This window comes from Diceros bicornis, chromosome 20, assembly GCF_020826845.1.
Source record: "Diceros bicornis minor isolate mBicDic1 chromosome 20, mDicBic1.mat.cur, whole genome shotgun sequence".
Lineage (NCBI taxonomy): Eukaryota > Metazoa > Chordata > Mammalia > Perissodactyla > Rhinocerotidae > Diceros > Diceros bicornis.
This window is the reverse complement of record NC_080759.1, coordinates 36,018,607-36,043,694: the sequence shown is the minus strand read 5'-3', so window position 1 is coordinate 36,043,694 and position 25,088 is coordinate 36,018,607. Positions and strand designations below refer to the sequence as shown.

The 25,088-nt window shown below is 43.2% G+C and overlaps 1 protein-coding gene across 2 annotated transcripts in view; it reads right to left on the bottom strand.

Moving 5' to 3' along the window:
* MTMR12 (myotubularin related protein 12) overlaps positions 1–25,088 on the bottom strand; it is an 83,910-nt gene that overhangs the window by 38,371 nt on the left and 20,451 nt on the right. For both annotated transcript variants that reach the window (XM_058564284.1, XM_058564285.1), the window contains exons 2-6: positions 10,620–10,680; positions 7,538–7,680; positions 5,884–5,956; positions 4,656–4,786; positions 3,288–3,381 (exon numbers count right to left, since the gene is read on the bottom strand). In XM_058564284.1, coding sequence (XP_058420267.1) covers positions 3,288–3,381; positions 4,656–4,786; positions 5,884–5,956; positions 7,538–7,680; positions 10,620–10,680 — 502 coding nt within the window. The remainder of the gene's footprint in view (positions 1–3,287; positions 3,382–4,655; positions 4,787–5,883; positions 5,957–7,537; positions 7,681–10,619; positions 10,681–25,088) is intronic.

Genomic DNA, 25,088 nt, shown 5'->3' with positions numbered 1-25,088 from the left:
TATGACATACAACTATCTACTGGGGCTTTGGGGGAAATAAATAAATAAATAAAATTAAAAAAAAAAAAAATCTTGTCATGAAGCACTGGTATTTTAATGATGTGCAAGTGGATCCTCAGGCCCCAATTTCCTCCACTAAGCCCATTTTTATCCAAGCAGAATGAATTCACTGCTTAATCCTAACCTTGTTCCTTTTTTTTTTTTTTTGTCATTAATCCAAAATTTGAGGCTCTGTCTTTTTATACTGGAGGAAAGAAGTTGTTCTTGTTCCATTCCTTGCAGAAGTAATTTATAGCTCCATTTTCAGTCATCTGACCATGAGATAATTTATATAACATAAAAAGATCCTGTGAAGCACTAAAAGACAGGGTTGGCACAAATGCTAAAATAAAATATTTTTAGCCCTGCCAATGTGTGCGTAGGATGGCAAACTCATTTGAACAGCATGTCAGATTCCTGAATGCAAATCCTCCTTCAATTGGAAGACGCACTGCCAACAAGAGGATTTTCCAGTGTGACAGCTGGTTACTGAAGGCCATAAACAAATGAGACAGCCGTGGTGAGGGTCAGGGGCTGCTAACCACCAGTCGCGTCATGCTGACAGGTACTTCTGACCCCATCCCTGCCCTGTGACTACCTGTTAGGAGGGAACGCCGAAGAGCACTGCTCTCACAGCCTAGCAGATGCGTCCCTGGTCCTCTCCTAAGCCACAGCACTGCTTGCTGGGGGTGACATGCACCACAACAGTTTTGGGTATTTTCAAAAATCAGTTCGAGCTCTTGCACATCTTAAAAAAACAAGCCTTCTGGGAAAAATAAAATTTGATATAAAACTCCCACCTGCTCTTTTTAATAAAACCAGATCATTGTAAAAAGGATGATAATAAGGATAATGATAGAAACAGTAGTTAAGCTTATATAGCGCTGAGTATGTGTCAGGCACCATTCTGAGCATATTACGTTTATTAACTCAATCCTCACAACTCTATAGGGTAGGTAATATTATTTCCTCCATTTTACAGATGTAGCACAGAAAGGTCAAGTAACTTGCCCAGGGTCATAGAGCTGGGCAATGGCAGAAGTGGAATTCAAACTTAGGCAACTATAAAGGAAATTTCCATAAAGTAATAAATGCCAAAAAAAATTCCCCATGGACAAAAATAATAATACTCCAATTCAAGCATAGTAGGTCACTTCCTTAGCAATACAGACAGGTCTGCCCCTAAAATGCTGTCATAAGCATTCAAGACCTTTCAGCCAAAGCACATCTGTGAATATTAAGCCTGAGAATAAAGATGTTCAGATTGCAAAGTCCCACCTCTACAAACCCTTACTCAATGAAAAAGCTAATCAGTCAATTCACATCTATCAGTTATAAGTTTTAATTCTAAAAAAAAAAAATGGGGTTTGAAAGAAGGAGAAAAGGAGGATGGAATTAAAATAGGATAAAAGAGACGCAACATATCCTGAGCCTTCTGGCACAAAAAGCCACCATAAGGTAATGAAACTGCCAGGGTCGATCAAGGTAAGGGTTTTGGCACACAGATCAACATATGCTGGCAAGCCGAGAAACTGGGTCTAGACTAAGAATCAGGATACAAGAAGAGGCAGAACTCCTAAAAACAGAGTATGATTTTTCAAATGCAAACCCAATAAATGTTTATATAAATTACAGTAGTCAACAAAGAAGTCATATTTCATGTATCTTACATCGCAACAAGCTGTTGTAAGCCAGCACCCAGTTAATCAGCACTTGTACATATATCGACGGTGAAAAGATCTGTCATTCACAAAGATGAACTTAGTGAATTAAGTAACACATTTTATGTTCAGCCTAACAGTACTACTAAGTATATTTTATGTCAATGTAACTCTCTGAACATAATCTGTCCTGAATAATAGGTAGTTATACTCTCAACCCTCATTTAATGACTGCAACCAATGTGCCATACATTTAACAATTTATAATCTTTATAACACTTCAAGGAAAGAATTAACACTGCTGTTTTTAAAATGAGGAAACAGAGGCCCCAAGAGTTAAGTGTCATCCCCAGGATTACAGAGCTACTAAGCAGCTGGGCAAGGATTTGAACTCAGGTGGGACAGACCCTGAAATTCATAGCTTTTCAACTAAATTGCCATAGTTCCCAAAATGCAACTTGCTCTCTCAGATATCTACAGGTCTGCACATGCCAATCCTCTGGGCCTACCAGACACTCTCACAGCTTCCACTATCAGCTCAGGCACAGCCTTTACCCTCCGATAGCCCTCCCTCCCTCGGTGTGGTGGGGCACTTGCTCCTTCTCTTCTCACGGCCCCTTCCTCCAGAGGAGACATCACTCAGCTGGCTGTTTGACTTGATGCTCTTAGAGGGCAGGGATTCAGTCCTATTCAGCTCCACATCAGGGCCAGTACCATCTCCACAGTGCCTGACTCACAGCAAGCGTTTGATAAACGCTTTACCAAATGAGCAGCTAGCGACCAAGCAACTCTGCATTCCAGGAAGTCTGATATATGCCGTTAAACTAACATGCCACGTCCCTGACAAGAAGCACACGGCACACAGGATCACATAACATCAACTTTGTGGTAAGAGTAACGGGCAGAGCAAGTGAACAGTCTGAGGGGAGAGATTTGGAGAAGGAAGAAGACAGACATCTGTGGAAACACTGCACAGTGTTAAGCATTATTAATAGCTAATTCAGATGACCAAAGTTTCTTCCTCAAAAGATTGGTCTCTTTTTCAGTGAACTAAATAGAAAACACTTGGAATATTAAGATTTGTAATCAAACTAGTTTTCTAATGTGCTCTTACATACAACTGTTCCATTTCCCCCAAAATATTTGCTAAAAGGCATGTTCTGGTTGTTTAAAAACTTTCTAGAATGTGTCTTATTTTCTAGAGTCTTATGAAATGAAACCAAGTATATTAAAGTGGAAAAAAGAACCCAGGACAAACAGGGTTATTTTAAATTTGTCTCAATTTTGTTTCTTTATAGACTCACATTCCCAGTTATACTGATTTTATCTTTCATAAGAAACAAATAATTCCTCACAAAAAGTAAACAACCTACAAGATAAGTTAAAGCAACAAAGATCACAGGAAAAAAAATAGAAACTTTCTTTTTTTTTTTTAAGGAAAACTGAATGAGTCACCCAAGCAAGAGGTAACCAACTGTTAGAGAAGAGGAAAAGAAAACCTTAACGGCTGGGTTTTCTCCCACTAGTTTCAGGTAGGAATTGAAAGGGTCCTGCCTCCCCACAAATTAAAACCCAGAAGACAGTTACCTGTATTGTTTTGGGATGCAGTTGCATAGGAAAACAGAAACAATCGTTTAAGCAGTTTAGGAGCCTGGGTATGATGAATTATGCCACTCACAATCTAGAAAAGAACCAAGCAATGGATACAGTCATGCTTTTGGCAGATAAACACTGAGAGAGACAAGAACCAAAGTGTCTAGGTTTTCAGTCACGCTAACTCTCATTGAGGTCCATATCCATGACTTTATCTCTTGGAATAATGCCAAATAAACAGAATGCTAACCATGTTGTCAGGTTTTCTAAGAGCTTTGAACTTCCAGGGGAATTTTTAAAACATAGCCTAATTTCTCAAAAACAAAGTGCTTTTCATATTCAGATACTCCAAAAATCAGACATGTCAAAGATGTACAGCTGATACCAGATAATAACCAAGACTCTTAGCTATTCTGATCTACTTGGTGTGGCCTTTAGGATCTTCTTCTAGAAGATTAGGGAAAGAAATCAATCCATCATGCTTTTTGTGTGAAGTTCCAAACAAAAGTATGTTTGGAGAGACAACTAAAATCATGATTCAAAATGAAGTTTCTGGCTTCTTGGGGAATTTTCCATATCTACATCACTCTGTTCCTGCTCAGAATAGATACTGGAGTCGTGTTTATTATTCTAACTGAACAACCACACTACCTGGAAGAAAATGAGAGTTACCTATAAAGTACGCATAACGCACTGCAGCCAAAGACAACAGACAAACTGGCGTCTCCCTAGGTTTCCCCTGACGTATTCACCATGACAGTGGTAAGTTTGAGACCTTCAATATCTTCATTAGAGAAACCACTGTAACCACTTCACCCAGTTATACGTCTCAATTTGCTGTGGCAACCAGATTAAGTTTAACAAGTGTCCAAAAGCACAGGCTCATTTGGTGGCTTAGCTTTGCCCTTCTGACCCATGTACCTCCTCTTCCTTCCACATGCAACCACTACCTCCCAGATTAAACTCATTCATTCCATAAATTGGGATTCACTGCTACTGCCTTTTAGAAAGGCTGTTGGAGGCGGGGGGTGGGGTGGGTTGGGGTGGGGCGTGCTTCCAGCTGCTCCTTCCTTCCCTTTCCCCGATGGCTTCCTGACCCCGGTTCGTACCTCCCACCCTTTAGAGGCTTCAGGGATAAAAATATTATGAATTAAAGGACAGGAGGTAGCATGTGCCAAGATAATACAGTCATGCTTTACCAAATCACCTCTCAATTCTAATCAAAGCATATGAGATTATAATCAGGTTCAACTTTACAGAGTGAAAAGCTCCCCTCAACGTTCGTGCAACGTAAGCAAAAACTAGAGTTAGTGGGGAAAATCTGACGGGAAATAAAACCTAAAAACACATGCAACTAGTTACCCTTTTGACTTCCTCTTCTTTTGTGTACCTCAGACAAAAGTGGAACACGCGGAGGTCTTTGCAGTGGATGATGAGTTTCTCAGGGTATTTCTTCAGTTGTCCAAAGAGAGTTTTTTTTTTCTCATCAAACACTACACATCAATGACGAAATCAAGACGGGAAATCATGTTATAAGGCAACAAGTTAATGCTCAAGAAACAAGGTAAATGTTAACTTCTAGGGACTTCTCTCAAAAGTGAGAGGAGAGGTGCTACCTTCTAGGTAACGTCAGCAGGGGCCCAGCCCCACCCAGCAGGGCCCTGGCTCTCTGAGAAGTCAGGGTTCTTCATTCCTCCGGGGTAAGCACAAGACCAAAACAGAGTGGCCACTGTTTGCAGAACTGACTCCACTGATCTTCAGAAAACCCAGCTCTGAAAGCGGAGGTTACAAAAGATGGAAGGGAGATCACTAGGGATTAACTCCTGGGTTTATAGCTGGGACCCTCCTGATACATTCCTCCCTGTCCCAGAGTTGGGACTGTGCAGCACCTACTGGTGTTGGGAGCATCATAAATGGCTACTGAATGACTTCTGAAAAATCCCTGACCACAAAAACAGAGAAGTGGAGCAGGGAGAGGCTTGTTTAGTCAGGAGCAAGACATCCAAGTGCAGTACAACAGACCTTCATCAGACTAGCCTTTAAAGTAAAACCTACACAGGGGCCGGCCCGGTGGCGCAAGCGGTTAAGTGCACGTGCTCCGCTGCGGCGGTCCGGGGTTCGCCAGTTCGGATCCCGGGCGCGCACTGATGCACTGCTTGGCAAGCCATTCTGTGGAGGCGTCCCATGTAAAGTGGAGGAAGATGGGCACGGATGTTAGCCCAGGGCCAGTCTTCCTCAGCAAAAAGAGGAGGATTGGCAGATGTTAGCACAGGGCTGATCTCCTCACACACACACAAAAAAGTAAAACCTACATAGCTAGCACTGATAGCAAAAAGTGTGATCAACATCTAGCATACAATGGCATCATGGAATATTAGAAAGAACAGGTTCCAAGTTCAAGTCCATGCTCCTCCAGCTGAGTGACCTCAAATAAGCCATTTCACATCTCAATTTTATCATCCAAAAACTGATTTAAACAAGATAAAGATGTGAAGAAATTTCAGTAAACTACAAAGGACTAAAAAAATATTATCATTATCAGCTATACTTTCAAAGGTTGACAATACCCCAGGTAAAAACAGATACTTACCTCCATAAATCTGATCAACACAGTGGAGTGTAATGTCATTTTCTCCTATAACCTTATTCTTAAACTGGGTTTCCTAAAAGATTCAAAAGGAAACAACTGTGACTCCTTTCTATGCACTGTGAGACATTTACAGGCAGAGCAAATCACCATTCTCCACTTGCAGGTTAATAAAAACAGGGAGGGGGTGGAGGAAATGGGTGCAGGGGGTCAAAAAGTACAAACTTCTGGTTATAAGATAAATAAGTCCTAGGGACGTAATGTACAGCATGGTGACTAGAGTTAACAACACTCTATTGTATATTTGAGAGTTGATAAGAGAATAGATCTTAAAAGTTCTCATCACAAGAAAAAAATTTTGTAACTATGTGGGGTGACAGATGCTAACTAAACAATGTGGCAATCATTTCACAATATATACATATATCAAATCATTATGTTGTACACCCTAATATAGTACAATGTTATATGTTGATCTCAATAAAACTGGACAAATAAATAAATAAAAGAATGTACACCTTAAAAAAAAACAAACAGGGAAATGTAGTCACATTCCTAGGAAAGGGATGATGAAGTCCGTGAGAAATGCCAGTGAGCACTCATTGTTCAAACCCAGGCAGAACATGCCATTCCTGGGCTGCTGCCAGGCAAACCCACCATGCCACACACTATCACTTTGAGAGGGGCTAGAAAGTGGCATGTAGGTTGAGATTTCCTCATATGGGAGGCTGGCCCGGTGGCACAGTGGTTAAGTTTGCACACTCTGCTTCAGCGGCCTGGGGTTCATTAGTTCGGATCCCAGGTGTGGACCCATACACCATTCATCAAGCTATGCTGAGGTGGCATCCCACATACAAAACAGAGTAAGACTGGCACAGATGTTAGCTCAGAGCCAATCTTCCTCACCAAAAAAAAAATACATACATTTCTCCACACAAATGTAAACAGGTGAGTGACAGAGAAGCCAGAGTTAGGAGAATACACCAGGAGATTCAAGTTTCTGTAAATACTGTCTTTGTATGGGGACCAGGAACCAAGCCACTACAGCAAACAGTAGCACAGAAGACCACCCTCTGAGACAGCAGTGGTGCCAAGGGTGGGCCGGGACAGCTGGGTTTCCATTAACGTACAGGGTTCTCCAAGTGGCACGGGCAGTTCTCTCCTTTCTCCACTGCTCACTCTTCACAAGTAGGGACAAGTCTTACAAGGACACTGCTACTCGGTGCAGAGCAAACGTAAAGTAAACCCAAATTCATATGCTGCATTCAGCATCAGTTTCCTAACTAAATTCAGTTCCTGAATTTGAGGAAGAGTTTAGTATAGAGAAAACAGGGGGAACTAGTATATTTGGGGAGATGTAATTCCAAGGAGTGATATATACTGTGCTGAAATACAGAAGAAAATAAGAAAAAGTTGATGATGTCAACCTATGACGTCAAACGCAAACCAGCGTGACATGAGGCACAGGAGGGAAATTTTAGAACAGTGCTCCCTCTGAAAAGAGATCCCGAAGGATAGAGAACAGACTAGTGGTGAGGACTTCTGTCCTTTGTGTTTATGTGTGTTGGGGGTGGAGTCATTGAGAAGCTGGGAAAAGACAATGGGCCCACATTTGCACTGCTTCCCCCAAACTCAGCCAAATGCAGCTCATACATACATCATTATCCAAAGCAGATTCGTCGTCGCCCAAGAAAGCAATCTTGAAGTCTGTGCAGACAAGTTTCCCGTAGATCCCACGCTGACAGGAATCTTCCTGGACATACTTCAGTACTGTGCTTGCTTCACAAAGCAGCTGTTCACCTGATCAAAAGCAAAACAAGTCCTCAGAGTCCTCAGGGAACACACAGTATGCAAACAGTAAAGGTTTCCCCAGCCCTCTTTACGGAAAGACAAATGGGCAACACAGTGCAGCACTTCAGAACTTTCCACTGTGGCAGGAGTTGCAAAGCTTAGGAGAAGATGAAGCAGAGTGGGGATAAGTGAAGATAAGTGAAACCAAAATGGCTCAGAATCACCTTCACACAGGCATTTCTCTATCTTCTTACTGTGAATAACAGAAGTTTCCAAGTAGGTGGAAATGATCTCAGCTATACTTGCAAGCATAGATCAGAGTGTTTTTATTACTTGGACCCACACAGATGTTCCACAGAAGCAATACCCTAAATGAGAGAAGCCAGAAAGGCTCACTAGTGTGCTCTAGAATGCAGACCTCGAGCCTACTTTCCTGTGAGAGTGGGCCATTTCTCACTCCGGAATTGCTAGAAGAGAGCGGGGTGTCTCCCTGGCCACAGGGCTTTCAGTCAGCTTCCTCAGACACAGAGGTTGCAGCACGACCACACTCATTCTGGTTCCACAGACAAGGATGGGAGGAAGAGAGAGGTCAGAGGTTTGTGGGAAAAAAATTGTTTCCCGTCTTTCTTAGTTGAGAGTATTTCCTCTCAGTGTGTCACCTTTCCTGCTCTATCTGCAGGCACCCAGCTCACATGAGAAGCTGTACTTCCTGGAGATAGAGTACTTCTCTTTACAGTCACAAAGATTAGGATGTAGGGGTAGGTAAGCATTGAGGGCTGGATGTCTGTCTGGGTGAGGGCAGGAAAAAGAGAAGGATATGGGGGAAATTAAAAACTAAGTGTAAATATTTTGCAACAAAAAAGAAAAGGAATTTTATCCTCCAACAGACAACCATCTTCCCCTCTGAATCTCCCCCTGGATGTCTCCTTCAGTGTCTTTAAATTTACTTTGTGGCTCAAAATTCATTTAGTCTAACTTTCAGTATGAAAGCAAAGAAGAGCTTCAGACACTAAGACTATCAAGGGACACATATTATGGTATTTTCTTTCATCTTCCAAGGGGTTAGTTACTAAGGAAATATTGGAAGATGGCTCAGTCTCTACGTCAGCCTCTAGAGAGACCACGGAGCTTGAAGAAAACAATGAAGTCAAGCCCTCATTAGGGTTTAAAATAGTCCCAGGAAAAGTGCCTCAGCTAAGTCCAAGGTGGAAGACATGTGAGCAAGGCTTTCTGTGCTTTCAACTCACAGCGTGAAAGAGCTTTTAATGGTGAGTCTCTCCCCAAGACCAGGCAGGCCATCTCAGTCCGTGGTCATGCACTACAGACTAGAAGTTGGCATGCAGTGGCTAATACGGCATCCAGGTAAGGCTGTGCAAGCATGGCATGCTGCACCACTGTTATCAACTTTGTGTGTACAGACAGAATCTCAAATCCTGGGAGGTGGGAGCTGGAAAGGATCTTAGTCTAGTCTAGGAAACTGGGGCTCAGAAAAGTTGACTATGAGCTCACAGCTGCACACCTAGAAGGCACCGGCAGGTAACCCAGGGGATGAGAGAATGTATGGAACACTAAGCTAAAAATACAAGTTGATTTCAGGAACTATAACCCAAGAAAAGGAAAACAAAAGGATATATGGATTAAGGTTGAGGCCATTATTATAGGTAAAAGCCTTTGAAACTTAAAAACATTAAAAAAAAGTTAAAGGATTCTGATATATTTACCAAATAATGTGGATCAGTCAGAAACTTGTGCATATTCATAACCTCCCAATAAACTGGAATAAAATAAAAAGTAGCAGGGGCCAGCCCCGTGGCGTAGCGGTTAAGTGTACATGCTCCGCTGCTGGCGGCCCGGGTTCTGATTCCTGGCACACACCGACGCACCACTGGTCAGGCCATGCTGTGTCGGCATCCCACATAAAGTGGAGGAAGATGGGCATGGATGTCAGCTCAGGGCCAGTCTTTCTCAGCAAAAAGAGGAGGACTGGCACGGATGTTAGCTCAGGGCTGATCTTCCTCACAAAAAAATAAATAAATAAAAATAAAAAGCACCACAACGAGACCATTGTTTTGGGAAAATGTACCTTAAAAAACTTATGGAAAAAAACGCTATTTGGGATTGGAAAAAAGAAAAGTGGAGGGCCGGCCCCGTGGCTTAGCGGTTGAGTGCACACGCTCCGCTGCTGGCGGCCCGGGTTCAGATCCTGGGCGCGCACCGACGCACCGCTTCTCCGGCCATGCTGAGGCCGCGTCCCACATACAGCAACTGGAAGAATGTGCAGCTATCACATACAACTATCTACTGGGGCTTTGGGGAAAAAAATAAATAAATAAAATTATTAAAAAAAAAAAAAAAAAGAAAAGTGGAAGAAGAACTGAATGCACAGCTCACAGGATATACCCATATACGGAGCGGCTAGGCCACCAAGTAGTTTCTGTTTCTGAATTTAGAAATGATCAAAACTTGACTTAAGCTACAGAGTCACTGTCTTCCATCTCAAAAATATCCAACCAACCCAGGCTCCTTGGGGATGACCGCAGAGCAAAGCCTGGCAATCCCAGGGTTGGCAAACCCCAGTGTATGTGGGGTGTAGGGTTCTGTGGGAGACTGGGATTTTCCGGACTGGGGACTAGAATACTGGATGGGGCCAAGTAAGGCCACCTGGAAAAGGCCTTGTTTGTTCATAAAACCTGGGTGAGAATGTCCCAGGTTTATTTTCGTCAGCTTGGGAGAGGGGGAAACCAGAAAAATTCTTTGCAGATGCTGTCATACTCAGACCCAGGTGTGTAGTTATTGAACTAAAGACCTTGATATTTTTGTCCAACTCATTACTGTCACACGCTGTCTGGATGAAAACAAAGGAGTTTATATATAGTGACACTAGGGATGACATAATTTATCACTGGGTTTGCGCTGTACGTGAAGTATGATGCTAGCATGACTGTTACCTGGCAACAAGTGAAGAGTTACTTCCTTCTCTGTTACTTCCTTTTCATTTGTGTGAATTTCCTAAAAGAGAAGAGCAAAGGGTAATATTTTTCTTTGTTTAAGGGCTCAAAATGAATAACATAAAGCCATGCTTTCAGAATACACACTAAAAAAACATCATTTACCCTCAGCAGTTTGTTTATTTGACAAGCTACTTTTTTTAAAAAGTATTTTTAACTAAAGGAAGACAGAAAATTCCAAAAAATTAGTTCAATGTATTAAACTAATTATTTAGGATTGAGAGGTATTAGCTGTCCCAAGCAGAGCGGCAGGGATGGGCACTCCCTATTAAAGGAACAGATGTCACACAGCAGGTCAAAGTAAGGCAACTCAAACACAGAGTCAGACGGAGAATAGAAGACATTCCACAAAACGATTCCTCTCTTCTTCCAGGGAGAATCAAGAATTGAAAGCAAAAGAAGACTGCACGTTGAGAGAAAATGGACATATGTAAAAGCCTTGAAGGTAAGAACAGGAAAATATGAATGTATCAAGTCAATACTGAGCCATCTACTCTGTAGCATACCAGGACTCAGTAAAGACAGCTGAGAACACTCACTGTCCATCCTAAATTACCTACAGCCACAAGACAGTGCCACGGGATACAATCACTGCTAACGAGGAATCAAGGCCAGGTTCCGTGTCACTGTTTCTCAGTGAAAATATCTTCAAGTGCCTCCCTGTTGGGTTCAGTGTTTACTGGATATTCAAAGATAATTAGCTATCCTTAATGAGTTAATGGACCGAAGCAACAGTCACAACTGGCTGTTAACATAAAAGAGAGGCATGATAGGCCTCCTGATCTACCACACCACCAATGAGGTATTCTTGCCAAAATATCTAACTTCAATCTGCTTGAGCTTCTATGCTAATCTACCAATTTACAACAAACACTGGGACAGAGAAACATGTTAAATGACACCATGGGGATGCAGTCAAATCCTGACTGGAAAATTCTACAAGAATTTTTCTACAAGAAACAATTGTCAACAAATAAAACTGGAATTTTCTTGGGGCCGGCCGGGTGGCGCAAGCGGTTAAGTGCACGTGCTCCGCTGCGGCGGCCCAGGGTTCTCTGGTTGGGATCCCGGGTGCGCACCAACACACCGCTTGGCAAGCCATGCTGTGGTGGCGTCCCATATAAAGTGGAGGAAGATGGGCACAGGTGTTAGCCCAGGGCCAGTCTTCCTCAGCAAAAAAAGAGGAGGATTGGCAGATGTTAGCACAGGGCTGATCTTCCTCACAAAAAAAAAAAAAAAAACCCTGGAATCTTCTTGTTTTGTTTTTTTTGGCAGAAGGCTCTGGGTGGTGTGAGTTTTCTGAAGTTGTTAATCCAGATTAAAATACAGAAATAGAATAGAAGAAACTTGAGTAGAGCCAAGGCAGGGAAAGATCAGACAGCCCATCTTGACAATGAGGAAGAAAGTCACCGCTGTTTCAGAGAACCCATTTTGAGCAGGGTCTATTTTAGAGATGGCTACAATTTCCACCCCAGGAGATGCCAATAAATCAAGTCCCTCTGAGGCAGTGCTTCTCAAACTTGGGGAGCTGTCAGATCATCTAGGGAGCTTGTTCCCTGAACAGACACTCAGGCCCCACCACAAGCCTAAGGAATCGGTGTATGGATGCAGCTGGGTGTCTGGTTTTGCAAAAAGCTCCCCAGATAATTCTGATGTATTGCTCTAGGTTACGCAAGGGAGACTATTCTTGCATATGTAAACGCTACAAGTCTTTTGGTAATTGAGAAATTCTCATTGAGAATTTTCATCATCTGTCATTGGCAAAGAACTAAATTAAAGCACAATTATTTTTGACAGGTCTATCATCTCTCTCTGAGGAGAGAGCAAAGCTATTCATTAAACTCTATTAGCTGTTAGAAAACTCTAATGATCATCCTGACTAGTGCTTGGAATTCAGTTACAAACACTGAAGCCAGAGTGGAGAAGACTACCCTATTGTTACATCCACAGAAACATCATCTTCTGATGATAAAGAATTTATACTATGCAAAACTTCCTACAACTCTTGAAATGGTCAGTGGATTCTTTTCTTACATTCCATAAACAAAACAATCAAGAGACACCTTTTAGGTTTCTGTCCTACCCAAAACTCCCTTTCCCCAGATGACTGTTCCCTGCTCCCCAACGGCCCGGAGTGAACCACCTCCTCCCCATCAACTGCATAGGGAAACGGACAGCAGGTCCGCAAAAGGCTAATCCTTTTCTCTCTCCTATTAATTTAGCTGAAGAGCTAAGAGAAGCTAATCAAGCTGCTTCAACTACCGACTTGTAGATGTGGCCACAAACACTGGGCAGCAGAGGAAGCTGTTCTGCAGAGAATAAGACACATGACGATGATACCTGGAGATGAAAGCCCAACCCCCAGACACACAAATAATCATGGCTTTCCAGGCTTTAGTGAGACCCAACCCGACCCCAAAACTTTGGCCCACAGATCCATGAATCACACTTGTATGTTTATAATAAATCTCCTTGTTAACATAAATTAGCTATGGTGGGTTTCTGCTGATTGTCACCAAGGGTATTTTTGACTTAGGTCAATTACATTAACAACAGAGAAACCACAGATGACTAGAACATGTCAATGTACAATATATCCAGGGCCATAGGATTAGGAATCAATGTCATAGCCACCACCTCACGAGTAAGATTGGCAGAAAAGAGTCAAATGCCAGAACTAGCATTTACCGCCTCAAGTGTGTGGATTTTAGATGGAGTGAGGAGGTATGAAGCCTCCAAACTGTAAAGCTCGTAGGATGTTGCCATTATTCAGCTGATAAAACCCCCCCGAATGGTTTTCCGTGGCTGCTACCACCCACCACAATCCCTGCACGACCTCTCTGCATGAAGGGGCACATATCTCCCCACCCACTGCCACACATATACCAAGCAAAGCAAAAACTAACTTAAAAAACAAGAAAAAAACCCCATATCATTCTTAGCCTTGTCATTTCCACACTAAGGCATATATGCATTTGTATATATAAGGCATGTATGCATATGTGTATATATATATATTTTTTAAAGCAGAGGATGATGAAGATAGTTGAGGTTTGTACATGGAAAGGGAGAAGGAGATTTATAAGCAACAAAGCTTATTTATTTATTGAGGAAGACTGGCCCTGAGCTAACATCTGTTGCCAATCTTCCTCTTTTTTTTTTCCCTTCCCAAAGCCACCAGTACATAGTTGTATATCCTAACTGTAGGTCCTTCTAGTTCTTCTACGTGCCTCAGCATGACTTGATGAGCAGTGAGTAGGTCCACGCCCAGGATCCGAACTGGCAAACCCTGGGCCGCTGAAGCGGAGTGCATGAACTTAACCGCTACACCACCGGGCAGCCCCACAAAGATAATTTATCTTTTTTTTTGTGTGTGAGGAAGATCAGCCCTGAGCTAACATCCATGCTAATCCTCCTCTTTTTGCTGAGGAAAACCGGCTCTGAGCTAACATCTATTGCCAATCCTCCTCCTTTTTTCCCCAAAGCCCCAGTAGATAGTTGTATGTCATACTTGCACATCCTTCTAGTTGTTGTATGTGGGACGCGGCCTCAGCATGGCTGGAGAAGCGGTGCATCGGTGCGCGCCCGGGATCTGAACCTGGGCCGCCAGTAGCAGAGCACACGTACTTAACCGCTAAGCCATGGGGCCGGCCCCCACAAAGATAATTTAAATGAATCCACACCAAGCGCTACTAAACAGGAGCTCATGGTCCAGCACGGAGAAGAGAATACCAACACACCATAATACAATATGATGGATGCTATAATAAAGGTACTGACACAGGGTGACAGGAGCACAAAAGAGGGGACCTAACTCTGTAGGGGACCAACAAAGGGAGGAGAGGGGAGAGGGAGACTGGTCAAGCAAGTGCTTCCAGGGAAGTGGCTCATAAGGAATGTGCAGGAGTTCAACAGATGGACAAGCAGACAGAGGAGGAAAGAAAAGAGAAGGTGCAAAAACAAGAAAGCAAGTAATTTTGCAAGAGAGGTGAGAAACGCGGCTGGGCGAGTGGCGGCTTGCAGGCCGTTTTAAGGAGCTTGGGCTTTATCCTGTGGGCCATGGGGAGCACATGAAGGATTTTAAGCAGGGGAGTGAATTGAGCACACACTATTTACTATCTCCAATAAATGTCTTTCAGGAAAAGGCACAGGACTGAATCAGGCACCTCAGTGGGTTCTAGTCTGCAAAGATATCAGGAGGATTTTGGGCAAGTGTCCCGACCTCAGTGTCCCCATCTAAAAGAATGGCATTAGGAGCCGTATTGCCTGCCTTGTGAGATAATGCATAAGACAGCTGTCCAAGGTCAAAAATCATGATGGTGAAGTGAGATTGAGTATTTGTGTCCAAAAGGAGGCAGGGTCCTAGGTGGCTTTCCCTCACTAGAAACCAAAAAGGAAGACTCCTGTAGACCTGCTGTCTCCATTCCAAAACTCTGTCACACCACGGAACCGCATTCCCTGAGGGATGAGTATCAATCTACCAGAGCATTTCCTGGGAGAAAAAAGGTAAAGGCCACAGATCTTTTCCAAGTTACCCTCATCTTTGTCAAATGCCCCAAAAGCTTAGTACGCCTTTTTTATTTTAAAAGTACTGACTCCTCTCCTTTCCTAGAATAACGTTAAATATATTTTGATGTTGGCAACAAGTTGCTGACCAAAAATTGATCTGATAGAGAAAAGGGAACACACAGAAAGCAGCTGGCTAAGTCATTGAGGAGCCACATTTTATGAAGAATGTGAGAATTTCAACACTCTAGGGAGATGACAGAAAACCCACCAAGATTCCTAACAGTGCTCCACTTCCTACTGAAACTGCCGCTATTCATCAGACTTCCTCCAGCACTGCAGACAGGGAAAGGAGAGGTCAGAATAACACAATAAAACATACACTGCCGCTGAAAAGCCAGCGTCCAAGAAAAAGCAATCTCATCATCAAACGCATGAGCCCCTGCCTCAAATACCACTTAACAGATTGTAACGGGACTTCATACCAAGACACAGATCATACAGCAACCTCACCCATTTGGAACACTGTTGAAAATCATCAAGTCAAAAAGACTTCTGAGCAGCAAAAACAGATGCGTGCAAGTCTGTGCACAGCGATCCAAGCTCTCCACAATTTGTCAGGCTCAGCTTCCACTTCACCTGCGTGCTTTTAACTATAATGATAACAGCCAACATTTATTAGGCTTCTATTACATGCCAGATAAGCACGCTTCATGAGTATCTCATTAACCCTCAAAATAACTCTAGTACTGGTATTACCTCCATTTTACAGATGAAGAAACCGAGGCTTAAAGAGGTTCAGGAATTTTTCTTTTACAGGAAATAAGTCACTAACCAAGGGCTAACTCCAAATCTCACATTCTTTGCTGCTGTGTACTAGGTTCCAACACACAGGTCTCCAGGTTCCTACTACAAAAGAGAAAATAGTTGTAACATCCATTGCCTACAGCAGGAAACCAGTTTCCTATTACAAAACTGATTAGAATTAGAAGAATTCCCTTAAGAGAACTATACTTCACTGTACAAGGATCTGCCACATACAGGACAAAACCATGTGAAAGCTAACGGCAGCTAACACTCCTGAGAATCTGCCAAAAGGCTGAAAAGCAGCCTGGTCATTTTCATTCCATTGGTTCTCAAAAAGTAAATTCTCTTGTTTCTTACCAAGTTCACAATCAGAGTGCACATCTTCTCAAAAGTGTGATGGACCAAGGGCACCTCAGGGAAGGCAGAAAAAGGGAAAGGCCCTGTCAGAAGATCACTGATCTTGAAAAGAAGGGGTGGGGGTTTCCCGACAATGAAGCTCACATAGGCCAAAATGCCTATAAATGTTCACATCAGCTCTTCACTGCTTACAAGGGCTTTGAGTCAAAACCTGAAGTTGTTATTCTCAGTTTAATTTCATCCAGCCAGAAGTGCAAACTCTAAGAGGCAACATCCCTAAACGTTCCAAAACACAATTTCTTTCCATTGCATTTGGCACCAAAGTGCTAAAAAGACACAACACAGATATTTTATTTCCTCAAAGTCACCCTACTGCTCTAAGATGGACATTTAATACTCTGTTTTCTCCGCTAAAATAGAAAATCTGAGGGGGAAAATGTATTTGCATCCACATATTAGGTGGGAATCCATGTGTATCTTAGAACAAAATTTACCTTTTTTAAAGTAGAAAGTTGTATTTTTAATACAGCATAGTACTAATAATTTAAGCTTTGCCTTTCCCCTTGTTTCTCCAAACTTCTCTCTGTGCATGTACTAAAAACAGAAATAATACAGACTTGGGGCCACAGTTCAAATCCAGCTCTGGTACCTACAGACATGACTTTGGGCATGTCATTTAACCTGATGAGCTTCTGTTTCCTCCTGTGTAAATGGAAACAATACTACCTAATATGAAAACGTGAAGAGAAATGTGTCTAAATGCCTGGCACATATATTCAGTAAATGGGAGGGGTTATGACTGTTGGACACAGCAGTCTGTGCTTCCTCTTGATTTCCTTTCATTTTCTCTTCCTTTCCTTTGATGAGTAAACAAAGAATTCAAACATACTACTTAAGAGTTGCAATTATTCAAGATTCTGCCACGTGAGTAGAATAATTTCTACTTCTCTCTCAATCCTGTTTCCCACATTATACTAAACTGACTCTTCTCAGGAGGCCTCTCAATTCTTTTTCCTGTGGATCAGAAACTCCTGCAATTAGCAACACCCAAGTTGGCCCTAATTCCATAAGACTGTGAATACACAGGCCTATCTGAAGCCATGGAAAAAGAAATGGCATTTTTCTATTAATAGATTTTGTTTTCTCAAGCCCACAATGACCTAGGTCTGGTCATTTTGTGTCTTATCTTCTTCAATAAGAAGTACTTTGAATCCACCACAAGACCAAAAAAGGAGACTAATGGCTTTCTTAAGAGAACACCACATCCGAGGAAGGGACTGCTCAGGCATGCCCTACAAAACAAAAGCTTTCTCAACAGCTGAATTTATTGAAAGTAGATTAAGTTGCTGAAAGGTGGTAATAAATTGAGACTAAAAACCTATATAAGCACTTGAGCACTGGAATTTAAGAAGCCAGACTGTAGGCAATCATCACTAATATCTAACCTTTCTCTGGTTAACACTTCAAAAAAATTATAAATATACACTATCCAATTTTTACAGATAATCAACTCAGAAGAAAAATAAGTACCACCACTATCATCATTTTCCCCATCCCAAATCAAAATACACATCATTCTTGAGAAGAGAAATAACCTAGAGGACTTGGATAAAGCAAGGTATACAAAGAGGAATCATAAAGAAACTCACCCCTCAAAAAACTGAATTTTTTCTTTTAATTTGGGAAGCTATCTGTTTGGGTGGTGGGGAGGACGTAGGGAGGACAGAATGGAGAGTACTCACTGGCTACGTCCTATAGTTCCTTCACCCCTGGATTTTACAGTAGCTTTTCAAACTCCATAAGAAAAACAAAGAAAGAACTAACAAATATGGAGATAATACCTCAATGTTTTTCAGAAAGAGAAAAAACTGAGTTGTAACATTCGTTGCCTGTTGATCCCAGGAGAATGAACATGGTTGAATGCAGAAGAGGAACTGGTTACTAACAAGGGTGCAGGAGTGCCCACATCTGGATGGGCTGAGTCTGGATAGGTCTTAAAGTGGGTTACAGGACATGATGAAATTCCTATGTGTACATCCTATGCCTGATCACACTGCGTTTGGAATATGTATAAGGTGGGCAAATTTACTGGATGAGTGATTAAAGGCTATCCAACTTGACCTTTACAATCAGACGAGTAATACAATCTCTTCCTTATTGACATTATGAATTACTACATCGTGACTCACGGGTCGCTTGTTGACTGCAGAAATCACAAATGTCCAATTTGTGAATGCCAAAGTGAGTACTTCAAGGGCCAGCCCTTACCAAGGTTGAGAGGTGAATAATGATAACAAATATTTCTTGAGCCTATGAGCCAGGCATCGTTTAAAGGGCTTTATACTTAACTCATTTAATCCTCACAGCAAGCCTTTGAAGTAGGGTTATTATACTCACTATTATCTCCATTTTGAGGATGAAGACACCCAACCAGTACATGGTGCAGGTGGAAGTCAAACCCGGTAGCTGGCTCAGCCTGTGCTCTTACATGATGCCATACTACTTCTTAGGTGGAATGAAGGAAAAACAGGACGGAAAGATCAGTGAATGTATCTGCAGACCCACCTGAAACTAGGTCAAATTAAGCATCACTGGAAGGGCCCAGGAAAGCCTAAAAGTGTTGTGGAGAGGCAAAAAGAAGCTAAAGGGAAGAGCAAAACACAACCCCCTACCCCCCGGAGTAATGGCCAGTTGCATGGGGAACAACTTTGGGGCTTCTTCAACACCAGCTGAAAGTGTCACCTCTTATGACTCACTCCACTGAGTCCTCTAAGGCATAAGTCTCTGACTGTCACCCCAACCAAGCTTGAGAGTTCAATGGGAATCTTCTGATTTACCATGCTCCAAGACAGGCTCCAACCATAAATAACACTGCTATGTGCTGCTTGGACAACTCTGTGCTTCCCTTCAAGAGCATGTAGTCTATAAGAGTCCCCTTTTACACCTCCTTCTCCTTTACCCTCAATATCCAACCTATCACCAAATTCCATCAACATTACCTATTAAATATATCTAGAATCCATGCTCCTCTCATCTCCACCAGCACCACCCTAGTCCAAGCTATTATCATCTCCCACCTGGACCACTGCAGTAGCATTCCATCTGTCCTTTTTCTAATCCATTCTCCACCCTAAAGCAGCAATGATCCTTTCAGAACACATTCTGCTTTGCATTATTGGTGGGATGAAGGCAATGCCTCGACATGGCCTACAAGGCCCTGCACAGCCTGGTCCCTACCTACTTGTCCAATCTGTTCTCTTACCATCCTCTTCCTGAGTCTGCATGTTGGCCACACCAGCCTTCTTTCACCCTCCCATACCTGCCACGCTCCTTTGCAGCCCGAGCTGTTTCTACAGGAAGCTCCCTCTGCTTGGAATACTTGTCCTTTCCCTCTTTGCCCCGTGAATTTTATATATCCTTTGGATCTGTTACCAGGTTCTTACAGCTCCTGTATCTCTCCCTCCTGGCACATGTTACAATTGCAATTTCACATTTGTTGACGTAATTATTTAAGTGTATCTCCCTACCAACCTATAAACTCTTTGAGGGAAGGTCCTTTGTCTCGTTTTTTGCTCACCATATCACCCCAGACTCTAATACAGGCCTTGCACACAGTAAGTGCTCAAAATATTTCATTGAATAATTTAACTAATAATGACTTTAAATAGTGAGAGGCTTTAAAAATACTCCAGCAGGAACCAGAGAAACATATGGGAGATTAAGATCCAGGTTTGGGTATTAATAAGGATGGCTTCACCAAATGCTCTAATCATATTGTAAAGTACCAGAGAAAGAGCGCATTCCATTAAAGACTGTCATGTATGTGGTATTAATCCAGAAAGACTGGAAGTCATGAAGCCTGACAGTAAAAACCAGGAGTGCAACAGCCGTGGATGGGCCTGGCATCATCCCAGGATCTTGCAACCAATTCTACCAGCATCCAGCGACTGCTGCCTCTGTCCTATCCCTGTTTTCTGGGCCTTGGGAGCTTCTTAAACTGTCACCTGGTTTCAGTGAAGGGCCCAGAGTCCCCCTTAATTTTTTGCTCCTTCTATCTCACTATTCAATTCTGACACTCCCCGCCCAGCTGCCTACTCAGCAAATGGTGACAATCTTACTTCCAGAGCTATGAAACATGAGATAAAACTCCTTACTGATCCCAATTAACTACCATGTTCAATGTGCAGGAATCAAAGCTAGAAAGGTATGGTTCTTTAACAATCAAGCAGAACTGGTTCTACTAGTTATGCTGACAGACTTTTCTCTGCAAGACACCTGACAACTAACTCATTTGAAAGTGATGCAAATTTTCAACACATGTGGCAGTTAAACACGGCCCACGTGCTGTATGCGGGGCCTCTTGCTGCTCCATCTGAGTTTGGACAAAGCTTGCTATTACGGCACAAAAGAACAGCAAAGACTGCTGGCACTGGTCACAGCATGTCCAGGTTTCAAAACTAGGATATGCAGTGGCCTGAATTCAGCCAAAACAGTGGCATGAACATAAATGGAGAGTAGTTCCGACAGAGTGGGAGGATCGGGGATGGGGTTTTTTGTGTTAACTCTCTATTGCAACATTTACCCCAATGCTATGGCTGCTCATTTTGTTTGTTTTAATTTAAAAAGAGGATAAGGGCACAAATAACAAGTCTTCCAGTTACCACACGTTTCACCCCACAGATTGAAAGGAACTTCATCTGTTACTGCTCCCACTGTGAGTGTCAATAATTCCCAGGACCGGCAGCTGCCACTGCCCTCACATCATCTCAGAACCTCGCCTGTGCTATGCCAGAAGCACTCTCATTCTGGCAATGTCTATCCCAGACAAGGTTATGGCGCAAAGTAGACAAACTCAGTGGAACCCACATCATACAGCTGGCCCAGCATTAAAAAGTTGTCAATCTGATCTCTTCTCAGAACTGTGTTTCTGACGAATGGCCCAAAGCTTAGGGCTCCAATGAGCCTGAGGAGCGAAACCAGTGAGTCAACACTCAAGTTGTATGTCTGGTTACTCAAAGCTGCAAGACAACCCATCTTTAATATATACCAATTTATTTCAACAAACAGCTCCTGAATATCCTAAATATCAAATGCTGAGGATAAGGGATGAATAAGAATTGACTTCTGCCCTCAGGAAGTTCAGACAGACAAATAAAAAATAAGAATTGGAACACTGGGTAATCAGTGCAATAAATACTAGCAGCCTGTAAAAGATTCTCTCTCCACACATCATCTCATTTAATAATCCTCACAACTCTGTTAACTGACATGATTGTTCCCATTTTAGAGAGGCCAGTCAAGGTTAAGTGAAGTGGGACTCAAGCCTCGGTTTACCTGACCAGAGCCGTGCTCTTCACTACAATACAACTGCCTCTCCCTGCTGACCACGTCCTCCCCCAGGACACTGTCTCCTCCCCCTTGCCTTTCACACACTCTTTCACTGACTGCACTGTCATCTCTTACACACCTGCTCTATCCCAGCACAGTAAATCCGAAGTGAACAACACACAGCCCACTGCCCAGAGTGCACAGGAGTCCAACCACAGTACGAGCAATAATCAAGATGTGTGCAAAGTGCTAGGCTAGGAGGACAGGCTGCGATGGGGACACAGCAGGAACACCTAACCGCATTCAGAGAGGGTCAGAGAAGACTGCTACCCTCAGGAAGTGCCATTTATACCGAGACCTGAAAATCAGCAGAAATGAGTTCCAGGCTAAATGACCAATACTCTTTCTGGCTGCTCTTCCTCAAGTCTCAGTTCTGGGCAGGGTCGTCTTCTCTCCTCACAAGAGCTATGTTCCCTGGATGAGCTCTCCCGCTCACGTTGTTGCCAACAGTATAGCAATGACCTCCTGAATGGCTCTTCCCTTCAGATCTCTCTTCAGCGCTCCAGACCTGGACACCCAAACAGCCTCCTGGCCACGTGCACTGGAATGTCCTTCATATCCTCCAAATTCACACTTCAAAAATTAGCTGATCACTTCTCCTCTGCCCCTCACCAAACCTGCTCGGCCTCCTCTGGACTTTGGCTCAGTGGATGGCTCCGCCACGCACCCAGCCCACCACGCCAAACACCCAGGAGTCATTCCTAACTACTCCCTGCCCCTCACATTCTGTCTGCTCTGCTTTCTTTTTTTTTTTTTTTTTTTTTGTGAGGAGATCAGCCCTGAGCTAACATCCGCCAATCCTCCTCTTTTTTTGCTGAGGAAGACAGCCCTGGGCTAACACCTGTGCCCATCTTCCTCCACTTTATATGGGACGCCGCCACAGCATGGCTTACCAAGCAGTGCGTCGGTGCGCGCCCGGGATCCGAACCAGCGAACCCCGGGCCGCCGCAGCGAAGCGCGCGCACTTAACAGCTTGCGCCACCGGGCCGGCCCCTGCTCTGCTTTCTTAACAGCTCCAGAATCTGTCTACGTCTGTCCATCCCTGTTGCCGCTCTCTTACTTAGGCCACCATCACCTCTCACCTTGCATGCTCCATAACTGCGGGTGCACTGCTTCTGCCTGGCCCCCACCGCACCCACTGGGCCCACTCAATCCACTGTCCCCCAGTCCCGCTCATCCAATTCACTGTCCAATCCACTGTCCACACAGTTCAAGTTCCTCTGCAAAGCTTTCTTTGATCCAGCCTCCCTCCTGTATTGCAATAATCTTTTTTTTTTTTTTTACAGGGGAAGATTCGCCCTAAGCTAACATCTGTTGCCAATCTTCCTTTTTTTTCCTTCTTTTTCCCCCCCAAAGCCCCAGTACATAGTTGTGTACAGCTGGTTCTTCTATGTGAGCTGCCGCCACTGCACAGCTACTGACAGACAAGTGGTGTGGTTCTGCGTCCGGGAACCAAACACAGGCCACCAAAGTAGGGTACGCGGACATTAACCGCTAGGCCATCAGGGCTGGCTCTGCAATAATCTCGTCTGTCTCCCCAACCAGTGATGCCAACTGGGGACTGAAGCTGTACCTTTACGTATTTTTAGCCTCAACTCCTAACATATGATTCCTAACAGACAGTAAATTGTCAAGAAAAGTCTGCTGAAAGAATGCATAAATGAAAACACACAAAGAGACAAATAATTCTTGATCCTGGTAATATTCTTTAATCCTAAACATAGTTCTTGAGAGATTAAAGAAACAGCTCTATTAAGAATTACTACATAAGTATACGATTAGTGCCAGGTATTACTCAACTTTTGTCACATTCCCCCCTTTCCTGGCTTTCTGAAATACATTTTAGTCTCATGGATAGGGCCGGGGCAGATTCAGAGCCTGACTTTACATCGGAAGCCTTATCACTGAGGATGCAGACTAGAGACTAAAGGAATCCACTGTCCAGTTCTAGGGAGCTAGAAATCAAAATGGCATGTGTTTCCTGGAGCTGATTCCCAGGGCTGCTGGTTCCCTGTTCCTAGCCAGCAGGCTTCCCTCCCTTCTGAGCCAGCCTGACTAACAGGCTCAATCCCTCTGAAAGCATGGCCAGGTAACGGCTTTGCCACTGACCACAACTCGACTCTACTAACTAGACACTGTCTTTGGTAATTACAGGCAACAATTACTCTGACAATAAACTAAGAAAATAGTATCTGAAGCCAGGGAAGCAGACATGCAGTAAGAGGCAAACTGACAATCTCTGTCTGGACTCAAGGTTACAGACCACAGACAGAGCCATTTGGTACCTGGTCTTTAAGGACTCTGCTATTTACTCATCACGCAAATCAGTTCTCAGCCATAATAAGTGTTCATTTCACAGGGCTAGATGGGAACTCTCAAGAGCATTTCAGATTAAGCATTTATTATCCACAAAAATATATGTCTAACTTAAGCACATAAATATGTAATTTGCTGGAAGTTTTACTATGCCCCCTTTCACGTGTCCTATGTCATTTATCTTGACAACAACCCCATAAGGGATCTTCATCCCCACTTTACAGATAAAGCCATTGAAGCTCCAAGAGGTTAAAAACGTGCCTGGGTTCACATGGCTCAGTAGGTGGCGAAGCCAAACAACTTGTTCTCAGAAGTTCTGACACCAAGTTTAGTACTTCTGATTCTTTTTTTTTTTTTGTGAAGAAGATCAGACCTGCTAACATCCATGCTAATCCTCCTCTTTTTTTGCTGAGGAAGACCGGCTCTGAGCTAACATCTATTGCCAATCCTCCTCCTTTTTTTTTCCCCCCAAAGCCCCAGTACATAGTTGTGTGTCATAGCTGCACATCCTTCTAGTTGCTGTATGTGGGAGGCGGCCTCAGCATGGCGGAGGAGCGGTGCGTAGGTGCGCGCCCAGGATCAGAACCTGGGCCGCCAGGAGCAGAGCGTGAGCACTTAACCGCTAAGCCACGGGGCCGGCCCCGAACTTCTGATTCTTAAGCTTTGTTTTTATAAAAGCTTTAAGACAATTCACATACCACACAATTAACCCATTTAAAGCATACAATTCAATGGTGTTAGGTATACTCACAAAGTTGTACAACCATTACCACTATCAATTTTAGAACATTTTCATCACTCCAAAAAGAAACCTTGTACCCATTAGCAGTCACCCCCCCATCCTCCCTATCCCCGTCTCCAGCCCTAGACAACCAACAATCTTAATCCTTTTTCCTATTACAAAATACCATCAAGTTCCTTTCAACTGTAACAAGTCTCCAGGACAGAGAAATAGGCACAACTTTTGACAGTGCCCCCACCCTAACAGCTAAGCAATACTTGCTCAGGTGTCCATTCTAAATTCTTGCTTTCACA